This window comes from Oncorhynchus tshawytscha, linkage group LG28 (genome assembly GCF_018296145.1).
Source record: "Oncorhynchus tshawytscha isolate Ot180627B linkage group LG28, Otsh_v2.0, whole genome shotgun sequence".
NCBI lineage: Eukaryota > Metazoa > Chordata > Actinopteri > Salmoniformes > Salmonidae > Oncorhynchus > Oncorhynchus tshawytscha.
Genome location: NC_056456.1, coordinates 37,504,930 through 37,518,116, shown reverse-complemented (window position 1 = coordinate 37,518,116; position 13,187 = coordinate 37,504,930). Strand labels below are relative to the sequence as shown.

Below are 13,187 nucleotides of genomic sequence, written 5' to 3'. Positions count from 1 at the left end.
AACAACCTTTCAGTTACTGGCCCTACGCTCTAACCACTAGGCTACCTGCTGCCTGCCTTGAAAATTGAAAAGAAAAACAACTTTTACACACATCTGATTCAGTTCATTAAGCTTCATTTATTTGTACATATATAAAAAAAAATATAACATTTAAAATCAGCCAAACTCTAATTCTACAAACTTGGCATGGCTAGAGCAAGGAAGATAGTCTATTTTAACATATTGCAATGTAGCTAAAGCCAGAAAGCACTTGAACCATGATTGGTTCCTAAGAAAATATATGCATATATTTGTATAATATATTTTATTTCTTCTTTATTTCTCACTCTCATTTCTACATCCCTGCATGTCAACAATAGATTTGAAATATAAAATGCTATAATATTTGCAGTTAAAAAAAAGAGTAATACAATGTGAGAGAACATGAGTTAATATTTTAGCATATTTCTGGATGCTAGCAAATCTGCAACAGAGGCAAAAAAAACATTTGGGGGGGACCACGCGAAAGCAAGCACATTCAAGGAATCCAGTGCTCTTCATTTGCAGTGATTCAATGAGACACAGTATTCCTACTGCATTACTTTTGGAATACTTGCAAACAACTGCATTGCATGTGGTTTAACTTTAATGTGGTAGATAGTAAACATAATATCAATAACTTTGATTATGGCTGCATGTGTTGTTACAACACATTCAGTTACATTTTAAGATGGAAACAGCAGTTATGAATGGACTAGCCTTATTGGGTTTATAGACATGAGTAATACTGGGCCCTAAGTAAATAGATGTGCATACATACTTACAAATGCCTTAATTTGTATGGAATAGAATGTCTCCCGACTTTTTGGTGACTGTACATTAAAGCCATAATCATACTCAAACTGTAGTACACAATTGAAATGTAAGGTGATTTCCCTCCCAAAGATGATGGAAAGCTCAGTTGGCTAAACTGACTGCATTTTCACATTGGTGCTTTCAGATCACGCCAATTTGTAGTGAATGTCGCTTTAACTCTTTCAGGCACAACCACATAGCTGGTCCTCATATGTAGATCAAGCATGGAAGGCCATAGTCATACTCTGGAACAAGACAAGGCTCCATATACAAAATACACAGTAGGCATTTACTACAGTTAAATGGAGTCCCAGAGAAATGGGTGGAGATGTTGTTCAGACAGTCAAACAAAGACTACACGACTACGGTAGGAGTGCATGGCAGTGAGAATCAAGTGACTCACTTAAAAGTGGTATGTAGTGTATTCAGGTATGATGGATTATTTGTGTAATGAGACCAAACATCTTTAACACGTTTGGGGAAAAAAAGCACAGTGGTGAGATCTAAGCAGCAAAGGGTCGGTCGAAAGTCATTTTCAGTAATGTGCTCTTCAAAAAATATACAGTGTTTGTCAGTCCTACAGGATAGGGGGGAAAAATTTGACACGTTTACTTCCTGAGGCAAAGATTGCCAAATGAAGACTTCCGCCATGTACCATCCCAAATATACACCAAGGGTACTGTAGTGCTACAGTAGTGCTAGGCCTGTATTCATTCAATTGCAAATAATGAATCGGTTTGAATGAGGGCTGCTTTTAAAGGGTGACTGCACTTCCTGATTTGGCCTCATTTTACATTAGGTTCCGTAAGAAATACTAGCTGCCAAGACTGAATTTAAACCTCAAGTTGGTTTTGGGGTGTGGTCTGATGTGGGTGTCTCGTGTGTGTGTGTGTGTGTGTTCACAGGTAGGAAGAGTTATTTAGCAAATTAGCTTCAGCTGGCTGGTGTGCGACAGTGACAAAATTGGTTTGACTTTGGATAGCCTATCTCCAGGGCTAGTTAGTGGCCGTCAATAAATTACACAATGTAAATGAGACAATATTTTCATGTTGCAAAACCTTTTAGTTTTCTCATTAAATGCTTTCAATATTTGTATATGAATTTCTACAATTTATAGTTGGTTTGTGATTTTTAAGTCATTGAAATGTGAACTATTGGAATTTTAACATAATGTCCCATATACATTGTGTAATTTACCATGGTCCCATAGGAATATCCAAAGTCAGCCCAAATTTACCACAGGCATTAAGATCGGGTCATGTGCAGCTGCTCTCGGAATTGATGATTGCTTGTGGGCTGCCAGCAGGATAGAAACAAACCCAACATTCATTTACGTTGTGATGGAGTCATGACCACAAGTCTCGCAAAACTCAGTTTTGCACGAGACTGACTTCATGACCAAAATGATCCTATTTACACTTTGTAGTAAATCTTGACAGTAGAATAAATGTTTCTGACTCATACTGATGCCACATTGGAAGTTTTCTAAATGAGAAGTTGGTTTTTAGGGGCAGTTGTTCTTTAAACAACATTATAATGGATGTAGGCACCCCTATTCTTAATGTATCATACCCCTGTACCCCCCCCCCCCAACACCTGAACAATGTTCAATCACTTACCCACTGTACCCGATTCTAAAACAAACTTACTGAGACACAACCAGAACTCTTTGGCGTGCTTGATTACACTGTAACAGACCGTATATCATCACAACCAACTTGCATAGCCACATAGCATATGTGATAACGCCACCACAGAAGCAAACAGAAGACACTGTAAACCAGAAATAATTAATATCTGCTATCACCAGAAGTCTTGAATAGGTGCTGAATATAGGCTTCTCAGGGGGGGGTTTCACTACAATGGCAAACAGCAGCTTTTATGTGGACAACAATCTTTTACTTTGACACATAGCAAATCCAACTCCCACCTGAAATTAAAACATACCCCAACAATAACCCAAAGATACAGAAAAACATGATTCAACATTGTAACAATGACTAAAATAATTTTGAAGTATATATCCACCTTCCGAAGAGCAAAATAGTAAAAACTGACCAAAAAAAACATGATTTGGGAGTTGGGACTCTAAAAATCTTTTTAAAATAATTCAATAAAATACAAATTAAACCGTTCAAACCATCAGTGGTGCGTGTATAAAATATCAGGTTAACAAACAAAGGATTTGGTGGGTTAGGAGCAACTTCCTGGAGTATAGGACTTGGGTGCCTATTGGTCAGCAGGATGTCCATCACGTTGGCCCCAACCAAGCATTATACAGGCATGTGCATCTCTGTGTACTCATCCTGTCCCTCCCTCTCATCAAACTTAGGTTCTGCGTCGTCTGCATCCAACTAAGACACAAAGAGAGAGCAGGGGTACAAGTCAAGGGTAAAGGTTATGGCCAGGGTTATTTCCCAGGCAAAGGCCCCTGAAGCAACACCCAACTGTATAAAAATAAAAACTATTTTAAGCAACAGTGCTAGACTGTGTGTGTGTGTGTGCATCCATGCGGTTAGACTTACACACTGCATCTCGCGTGTGGTGAAGATGCGGGGCAGCAGGAACCATTTGACGGGCACGGTGAGGATGAGAACGAAGGGGAAGGCCAACGAGGCCGCTGTGGACATGACCGCCCACAGAGCCGCCAGACACACCAGCTGAATCCCTGTGAACAGGTGCATCCGCAGGGTCCTCACCTGGAACACACACATATGAGAGTATCAGTAGGAGGAGTTGTGGTAGTAGTGGTATCAGTTGTAGTAGTATCAGTTGTAGTAGTGGTATCAGTTGTAGTAGTAGTGGTATCAGTTGTAGTAGTAGTAGTGGTATCAGTTGTAGTAGTGGTATCAGTTGTAGTAGTAGTAGTGGTATCAGTTGTAGTAGTAGTAGTAGTAGTAGTGGTATCAGTTGTAGTAGTAGTAGTGGTATCAGTTGTAGTAGTGGTATCAGTTGTAGTAGTAGTAGTAGTGGTGGTGGTGTCAGTTGTAGTAGTAGTAGTATCAGTTGTAGTAGTGGTATCAGTTGCAGTAGTAGCAGTAGCAGCAGTAGTAGTAGTAATAGTAGTAGCAGTAGTAGTAGCAGTAGTAGTAGTAGTAGTAGTAGTAGCAGCAGTAGTACCAGTAGTAGCAGTATAGTAGCAGTAGTAGTAGCAGTAGTAGTAGTAGTAGTAGTAGTAGTAGTAGTAGTAGCAGTAGTAGTAGCAGTAGTAGTAGTAGCAGTAGTAGTAGTAGTAGTAGCAGTAGTAGTAGTAGTAGTAGTAGTAGCAGCAGTAGTAGCAGTAGTAGCAGTAGTAGTAGCAGTAGTAGTAGCAGCAGTAGTAGCAGTATAGTAGCAGTAGTAGTAGTAGTAGTAGTAGCAGTAGTAGTAGTAGTAGTAGCAGCAGTAGTAGCAGTAGCAGTAGCAGTAGTAGTAGTAGTAGTAGCAGCAGTAGTACCAGTAGTAGCAGTAGTAGTAGCAGTAGTAGTAGCAGCAGTAGTAGTAGCAGTAGTAGTAGCAGTAGTAGCAGTAGAAGAAGTAGTAGCAATGGTAGCAGTAGTAGTAGTAGCAGTAGAAGAAGTAGTAGCAATGGTAGCAGTAGTAGTAGTAGCAGTAGTAGCAGCAGTAGTAGTAGCAGTAATAGCAGTAGAAACAGCAGTAGAATACTTCCCTTTAGATCCCAAATTCACTTTTACAAGATAAAACCAGTGTTGTATGAAATAAAGTTTTGCTCAGCCACTCTGCAGCACAGCATTTGGGGTGTTGGGGCGTGGTTGGGGTTTTGCGGTACCGACCTTTCGGACATAGGTGTGGTCAGGATGATACTTGGGGGGCATAAGCAGCAGCAGCATGCGCTCGGTGAGCTGGATACCGTTGAGGGACATGACACCCATGTAGAGGAAAATCCCAAAGAGCACAGCGATGGGAATTTGGCGCAGGAGATCTCCGATCACAATGGACAAACCTAGACATGAGAAGAGAGTTTTTCCCTTGGAAATGAACACACATTTACAGTCCGGCGTGTGTCTCAGGTGGCAAAACTTCAGATCCGTTTCCAAATTTCCCAGGTCTTTCAGAAATCCTGTTTGGAGATTTCTCAGTTGGAGGATCCTCTCCCTGCGTATCCCCTCTTGATTCCTGCGGAGTCCTCCAAACAGGTCTTTTGGTAAACCTGTGAATTTTGGGAAAGTTTCTGGAATTTTGCAACCCTGATCTCGATTTAAACCTGGTCCCTAAATTATAGGGGTCATGCCTACCAACGAACAGAGCTACGAAGAAGCCCGTCACCCTCTGCTCTTTCACTTCCTGGATACGAGGCTTATCACCGGGGGCCACCGCTTTGCTCATGACGGTAAGGGCGTTGGTGTGGGTGACAGAACGCACGGTGGCGGCGGCCAACCAGGGCAGGCCGAACAGGGCTGAAACCCCACCTATGGCCACAATGATGAGCAGGTCCAGGTGGAAGCCGGAGCCCTTCAACAGCATCCGCTCCTTCTTACAGACTATTAGCCTGATGGAAGGAAAGAAAGAGAGAGCAAAGAGAGTGTGGAGAAGAAAAAGGGGAAGTGAAGATATATATATATATATATATATATATATATATATCTAGTTGTAACAAGTTGTCCAGTGTAGGAAATCCTCAGTGGTACCGTTGTTCATAGAAAGACCCTAATACAACGCATCTCGCTCTCTCCTCACTCTTTCTCTCCTCCACTCAATATCTCTCTCCTCCACTCAATATCTCTCTCCTCCACTCAATATCTCTCTCCTCCACTCAATATCTCTCTCCTCCACTCAATATCTCTCTCCTCACTCTTTCTCTCCTCCACTCAATATCTCTCTCCTCCACTCAATATCTCTCTCCTCCACTCAATATCTCTCTCCTCACTCTTTCTCTCCTCCACTCAATATCTCTCTCCTCACTCTTTCTCTCCTCCACTCAATATCTCTCTCCTCCACTCAATATCTCTCTCCTCACTCTTTCTCTCCTCCACTCAATATCTCTCTCCTCCACTCAATATCTCTCTCCTCCACTCAATATCTCTCTCCTCACTCTTTCTCTCCTCCACTCAATATCTCTCTCCTCCACTCAATATCTCTCTCCTCACTCTTTCTCTCCTCCACTCAATATCTCTCTCCTCCACTCAATATCTCTCTCCTCACTCTTTCTCTCCTCCACTCAATATCTCTCTCCTCACTCTTTCTCTCCTCCACTCAATATCTCTCTCCTCACTCTCTCTCTCCTCCACTCAATATCTCTCTCCTCACTCTTTCTCTCCTCCACTCAATATCTCTCTCTTCCATCTACTATCTTCTTATACATATATATATTAGATTTTTTATTTAACCTTTATTTGACCTAGTTAAATATAGGTATAAAAAGATAGTAAGTTGTTCCACATAAAGGGCTTGAAAACTGAAAGCAGCTTTACCCAACTCTGTGGAGACCGAGCCTGAGACCGGGTTTGGTCATTTGTAAGTCTAAATTGAATTAATAATGATAGATACCAGTACATAGGAAGTTTCTACATGAGCGCTTTGGGAACAATGGTGAGTTCTAGAACCATCACCAGTAATAAACCTAAGGGCCCAATGGTGAGTTCTAGAACCATCACCAGTAATAAACCTAAGGGCCCAATGGTGAGTTCTAGAACCATCATCAGTAATAAACCTAAGGGAACAATGGTGAGTTCTAGAACCATCACCAGTAATAAATCTAAGGGCCCAATGGTGAGTTCTAGAACCATCACCAGTAATAAACCTAAGGGAACAATGGTGAGTTCTAGAACCATCATCAGTAATAAACCTAAGGGAACAATGGTGAGTTCTAGAACCATCACCAGTAATAAATCTAAGGGAACAATGGTGAGTTCTAGAACCATCATCAGTAATAAACCTAAGGGCCCAATGGTGAGTTCTAGAACCATCATCAGTAATAAACCTAAGGGAACAATGGTGAGTTCTAGAACCATCACCAGTAATAAATCTAAGGGCCCAATGGTGAGTTCTAGAACCATCACCAGTAATAAACCTAAGGGAACAATGGTGAGTTCTAGAACCATCACCAGTAATAAACCTATGGGCCCAATGGTGAGTTCCAGAACCATCATCGTTAATAAACCTATGGGCCCAATGGTGAGTTCTAGAACCATCACCAGTAATAAACCTAAGGGCCCAATGGTGAGTTCTAGAACCATCACCAGTAATAAGCCTAAGGTGCACAATGGAAAACAGCGTCAAGTGGTTAATATCTCCATAATATGAAATAGACATAAAAATGGCCTGGACATTGTACTTCCTATTTAATTTGTTTCTTGTATTTATTCAGGGTAGCCCAATTGAGACCACTTACCTTTATTTAACTAGGCAAGTCAGTTAAGAACAAATTCTTATTTACAATGACGGCCTACCCCGGCCAAACCCTAATCCGGACGACGCTGGGCCAATTGTGAGCAGCTCTATGGGAATCCCAATCACGGCCTGTTGTGATACAGCCTGGAATTGAACCAGGGTCTGTAGTGATGCCTCTATAGCACTGAGATGCAGTGCCTTAGATCACTGTGCCAATAGGGGAGACCCAGTGTGCCATAATGGTGCCAGGAGTAAAACAAATGTTTTATTAACAAAAGTCAGACATGCTTTGTTTCTGTAAAATAAACCAACGTTTTTTATTTCTACTTCTGTGAACTTCATTGTCTGTATGAATCCTGCTTAAAGGATGTATAATCCTAAGCCTATGTGGTTGTATTGGTGGAGTTATGGGCCGATTCGCATATATATTCACTTGTATTCCTCTAAGTACACATGTGGAACTGCATGAAAAACCCTTTTTATGTGTGTTTCAAACCATTTTGAAATGTTGACCCCAATGTCACACATTGGCTCCATTACTTATATATATATATTATTATTTTTTTAATTGCTCTATAACACTGTATGTAAGATGGGGTTGCAGAGGTGAGGGGTTAGAGGGATTCCTTACGTGGTGATCTGCGTCTCCATGAAGATAAGGATGAAAACGAGCAGTGCGGGTAGGATGCTAGCACCCATCATCCAGACAGGGAACTGGCCGTCTGAGCCCAGCGGAGGGATCAGCCACCCCCGCTTCTCAGGACTGGTCACCGAGAAGCCTGTGGGCACGCTCAGCTTCTGTATAGGGGGGGGGGGGTCAACGGGAAAAGGTCAACCTGAGCTATTCTCACTTCTGATAGGACTCTCTTTATATTTGAACGTGACCTATATTTCACCTGGGTGTAGGTGTCTTTTATGCTGTAGTCCACCAACACCATGATGAGAATCGAGATGGGAACCCCGAAGTCTCCAATCATCCTACGGAGCTGAGACACAGAACATGTCGGACTGAATATGATATGGTTGCTTACTGCCACGAGTGTCAAGGCATTTTGAATAATATATTTTTTTTCTCCCTTGGCCAACACTGTATGGCTCTGGTCTGTACTTACCTTGCCAGGGAAGAAGGCACTGTTCTTGAACTTGCGCAGGTAAAATGCAATGAAGAAGGTTCCAGACATGAGCACCAGCGTCAGAAGGGCTGTGTTGGGCTCTCCTACCACCTTGTCAGGCACGTCGACCACAGTGTGGTTGCATGATGATGATGTCCATGTGCCATTGACTAGGTAACAGCGTTGAAGAGGATGCTCTTGAAAGATCTGGGTCGGTTTTCATTCAGACAGACAGACAGACATAGACAGGCAGACAGACAAACATACAGACAGACAGACAGACATAGACAGGCAGGCAGGCAGACAGACAGACAGACAGACAGACAGATAGACAGGCAGACAGACAGACAGACAGACATAGGCAGACAGGCAGACAGTTTTCTTATTAGTCTCATTCCTTCCTGCACCATGACATCTGTGTCAGGTGTGTTGTAGATGACTTCAGTTTCAAATGCTCCCGGCGGTGTCATAATGCATGCAACCGTATAGATGCGGTAAAGAGGTCAATGGAACGTAGACCGTGGGGATAGAAGGATGTCGGATTGGCACACATTCAACCAATCTGACCGTACAAAGTGGATATTCGTCAAATCCGTCACGATTGATGTATTGTAACTTTTTTTGCTGAGGGGCAATGTGGAGATTCGGGATCTTTCCCCCCTTCGGCATCTTTCCCCCACGCATTTCCATGGCATTTCTATTGTTTTGGTTGAGTTCCATTGACCTCGTTACTGCATCTATGCTAGCTATGAATGGCAAACTTGTTAGCCAGTGGACAATTTAACCCAATCAGCTCCAGCCCAGTGTTTATGGGCGCTCTTCCTTCCAACCTCACCTTGCCCAGTTTGGAGAAGGTCTCGTAGATGAAGATGAGGGAGATGAGGAAGGAGAAGATCTCCTGGGTGAAGCGTGACACGAAGCGGACCAGGAAGCTTCCCTCGAAGGCCACTATGAGGACAACGATGAGCACCAGCCAGAAGCCAATCCATACCCGGCCCGTCAGATACTCCATGTCATTGGCATTGCAGAACTGCATGACAGAAACACCAGACAAAATGTTGGGTGACGTTCAGAAAGGGTCATTATCATCATCATTATCATCATCATTATCACATTTAACCATATTCCTTACACCAGCTAGGGTTGCACATTTCCAGAAACTTCCACAAAGTTTTCAGGGTTTTTTTCATGTTGAAGGATTTTTGGAATTAGGAAGGAAAGGAATCCTTCAACTCCTCTAAATGGGATTTTTTTTAAACAGAAAACTCTTATGATTTTTGCAACCAGTTAATTCTTTGTAAATTCTTTGCAGGTGAGTGAACAAGTGCCCAATTTGGGGAGAAGGGGGAGTTAGGAAGAATTAGGCTAGTTGCTCACCGAGTAGAAGGCCTCCTCAAACACCAGCAGGGGTCCAGAGAAGCCCACCACAAGGAGAGGCTGCGCCCCAAGGAGGGAGAATATAACCCCCTGCATTGCCGTGGCGATGATCAGCTCCGACACGCCAATCAACCCCCCTGTTTTCTCACCTAGAGAAGAAGAAGAGGAAGTGAATACCGACTCAAAATGACATGACTACCAATATACTCTATCCCTCTTTTTTTAGCTTAATTTCGCTCCAATATTGTCCTTCTTCTTTTTAACTGTCTCCCTGACTTCCCTCCCTCCCCCGATGGTTGACTGACTGACTGACCCAGTAGTCCTCCGAAGGTGACGGCGGGCGACAGGGCAGCGAAGTAGATGAATATGATGGCGGCCATGCACTGGGGGTTGAGCGCGTCACGTAAGTCACTGGCATATTTGGGGTAGCGCCGTGTGGCATCGCGGATCAGACCCCCAAACAGGCGGCCTGAACGGCGCAGAGGGTCGACCCCAGGTTTGAAGGGCGCCTGCAGAGCTGAGGGAGAGAGAAGGAAAAGGGTTATTTGGTGGTCATCCCTCAAGCTCTTTCCTTCAGTATGTGTTTTTATCACCCTTGACCATGGAATCGTTGGGCTTTTGGTCTGTAGTTTGCCCTCCTGTTCCTCTGTAGTATACGTATGTATATCTGTGTATGCTTCTCTCTATTACCTTTATCCTTTGGGCTCTTTGGCTCTTTGACCTTGAGCTCCTTGCCCTGCTGCTCCTCTCTCTTGCGGAGCATCTCTCTCTGGAAGCGGGCCACCGAGCGCAGCAGCTCTTCGCCACCCACCTCAGACGGCGGCAGCACGATGCTGCAGTCCAGGAAGCTGTTGATGGCATTCAGCAGGTCCTGCCGCTCGTCCGCCAAGTATGCCGCCTCATGGAAGTGCTGCGGTAAAATAATAACAATAATATATCGTTGCTGTCTGATGAAAATCTCTTATCTCCAAAACAGAAACTTTTCAGGAAATGGAAAAAAACTGCCATATTTTACCATTAACGAACATACAATCACCAAACTTCAGAAGCTATTTGGAATACATTTCTTGGTCCTAGTGTCATGAAATGTTCAGAGTACATTGAGGGGAGTTACTGCTTTCAATAGACGTAAAATAATGAACATTTGTGAAAATTGTTCCAAGGTTTTCATCAGACAGTAACGATACGCCACTTAGCAGATGCTTTTATTCAAAGTGATCTACAGGAGAGTGACTGCATCGTTTTTTGTTGGTATGTGTATGTGCTCCCTGTGGGAGTTCAAGCCACGACCTTGGTGTTTCTAGTACCACGCTATAACCAACTGAGCCACATGTGGGGAAGTATGGGTCACACAACAGTTTAACCAACTGATCCACAACAGGGCAGTATGGGTCACCAAACGGTTAACTCACCTTGTCAGACATAAGTGTGGAGATGGAGCGGCCAATCTGGTGGTAGTCAATGTTGGCGATGGGTGGGCCCATGAGGAGGAAGAGGAAACGCACAGGAACAGGAACCTCCAGCACGGACTCCAGCAGGACGGCTTCCTGCAGACGTACAAACGCCATGGAAGGCTGTTCCAGGAAGGCCACGGCGCCTGCGGGAGACAGTTATTACATTTAATTGAACTTGAAGGATTATTGAATTTAGGATGATCTGACTATCAGACTCAGTGGGGCTTTTCACTTTCAGATCCAGTGTGTTAGACTAGAGTACAATTGAAGCAAAATCCTAATGGAGGATCATGCAAAAATTCATGCTTTAATACAGATAATAATAACAACAATAAAATGTTAAACTACTATAATTGACACTATCGGCTCTCCCACCAATGTGGGAACGTCTGCCTCATAGCAGGAAATGTGAGTGAAATAGCAAGGCGCACCTACGAGGACGACAGTGGCCTCCGCGTTTTCCGGAATCTTCTCCAGCAACTTGAGCTCATGCTTGGACTTGGACCTGTGCATGCCCAATATGGGAGGATTGTCCTTCTGTAGATGAACACTGGAGTTTAGACACCAACAATACGCACACATTCAGACTAAAAAAAACATAAAACACTCACCCAAGACAAGAGGGCAAAGATAAATACACACACACCACAAACACAACTCAAACAACACAGTAATACACAGAGCTCGCAAAAACGCTCAGACACACAAACATCCCGTACACAGAGACACAAAGACACATCCACACTTCCAAGACCTCGCTCTTCTCCACGTCGATGCGGGAGTCTGTGAGGGTGCCGGCAGCCCCTCCTCCATCCATGAGGGGGTCAGTCACAGAGGGCTCGGCTTGGCCTGTGTGGTTGCTGCTGTTTTGGTGGTTCACCATCAGTGAGACCAGGCTGGCGGCAGAGATGTTCCGCGTGAAAGAGCTGTGTTCCTTCTCATCGCTCGGGTGACTGCGGGTAGAGACGAGGAGAGAGAGAGAGAGAACGGCTGAACTGAGTTTGTGTAGTACAACCAAAGTAATACCTGAGTTTGAGAAGTGACAAATGATGTAAATAAACACTGTGAATATGTACCGTGTGTCTATGATAGTGATAGACTGCACGTAGCAGGGTAGCAGGCGGATCATAGACAGCTAGAAGAGAGACATACCTGTGTTTGAGTAGTAGGGCTCTGAGGACATTGGCCCGGTCCTCTACTTTGATCTGATCAGAGATGATCATCTGCTCCACCACCTGATGGGCGATGCCAGGCAAGGTCTTCTGCTTCAAGTCCAGCAGCACTGCACCTAAAGAACACATCCCCAAAGTTTCCATTTAACACAACTAACTATTTTGTTTTCTTACCTTTGTCCATCCCTTTTTTTTATTCCCCATTTTCTTCCCTTCCTCCCCAATCTCTCCCTTCCTCCCCAATCTCTCCCTTCCTCCCCATCTTCATCTGTACTTTTTCTACCTCCCCCTCTCACCTCTCTCTTTCACCCTCTCCTTTCCCACCCCCCCCCCTTCTATTCCCAACTCCTTCTCTCCCTCCTCCCCTTCTATTCCTCACTCATCCTACCTACTTTCCCTCCCTTTCTTCCCTCACTCTCCCCTTTTCTCTCACCATGGGAGATGGTCTTTCGGAGCTCCAGGAGACTACGGAAGGAGAGCGAGGCGACGTGGGGTTTTCCCCAACGGTCCGTTTCCTCCTCCACTTCCTCCTCAAACTTGATCCAGCGAGCCGTCTCCCGCCATTGCAACTCCTGGTTCTTATCCATCACCAGCTCGTTTAGCTCTACAAACACCTGGAAGAGAGGTCACACATACAATATAGAAAACTATCTCCATAATGAAAACCTCCTCTTGTACCTTGGATCCTGTTCCAACAGCCCTGCTCCAATCATGCCCCTCTGCCCTCAGCCCTCTAACAACCCAGATTGTTAACCACTCCCTCCAATCTGGCCACCTGCATTTAAGACCGCTGTCATCAGCCCCCTTCTGAAGAAGCCCACCCTAGACCCGGAAGTGCTGGCTAATTACAGGCCAATATCCAATCTTCTCTTCCTCTCCAAAGTGGTTGCTGTGCAGCTCCCAGACCA

At 44.1% G+C, this 13,187-nt stretch overlaps 1 protein-coding gene across 3 annotated transcripts in view; it reads right to left on the bottom strand.

The window, feature by feature from the left end:
• Positions 1–97: 97 nt before the first annotated feature.
• The window catches only part of LOC112227245 (anion exchange protein 2), a 55,789-nt gene continuing 42,699 nt past the window's right edge, over positions 98–13,187 (bottom strand). For all 3 annotated transcript variants that reach the window (XM_024392138.2, XM_042307738.1, XM_042307739.1), the window contains 16 exons: positions 12,713–12,893; positions 12,260–12,395; positions 11,862–12,060; positions 11,539–11,644; positions 11,066–11,250; positions 10,344–10,563; positions 9,967–10,170; positions 9,654–9,802; positions 9,112–9,306; positions 8,277–8,483; positions 8,061–8,150; positions 7,796–7,962; positions 5,070–5,323; positions 4,608–4,777; positions 3,360–3,533; positions 98–3,188 (listed from right to left, as the gene is read on the bottom strand). In XM_024392138.2, coding sequence (XP_024247906.2) covers positions 3,108–3,188; positions 3,360–3,533; positions 4,608–4,777; positions 5,070–5,323; positions 7,796–7,962; positions 8,061–8,150; positions 8,277–8,483; positions 9,112–9,306; positions 9,654–9,802; positions 9,967–10,170; positions 10,344–10,563; positions 11,066–11,250; positions 11,539–11,644; positions 11,862–12,060; positions 12,260–12,395; positions 12,713–12,893 — 2,718 coding nt within the window. In that variant the 3' untranslated portion in view covers positions 98–3,107. The remainder of the gene's footprint in view (positions 3,189–3,359; positions 3,534–4,607; positions 4,778–5,069; positions 5,324–7,795; positions 7,963–8,060; positions 8,151–8,276; positions 8,484–9,111; positions 9,307–9,653; positions 9,803–9,966; positions 10,171–10,343; positions 10,564–11,065; positions 11,251–11,538; positions 11,645–11,861; positions 12,061–12,259; positions 12,396–12,712; positions 12,894–13,187) is intronic.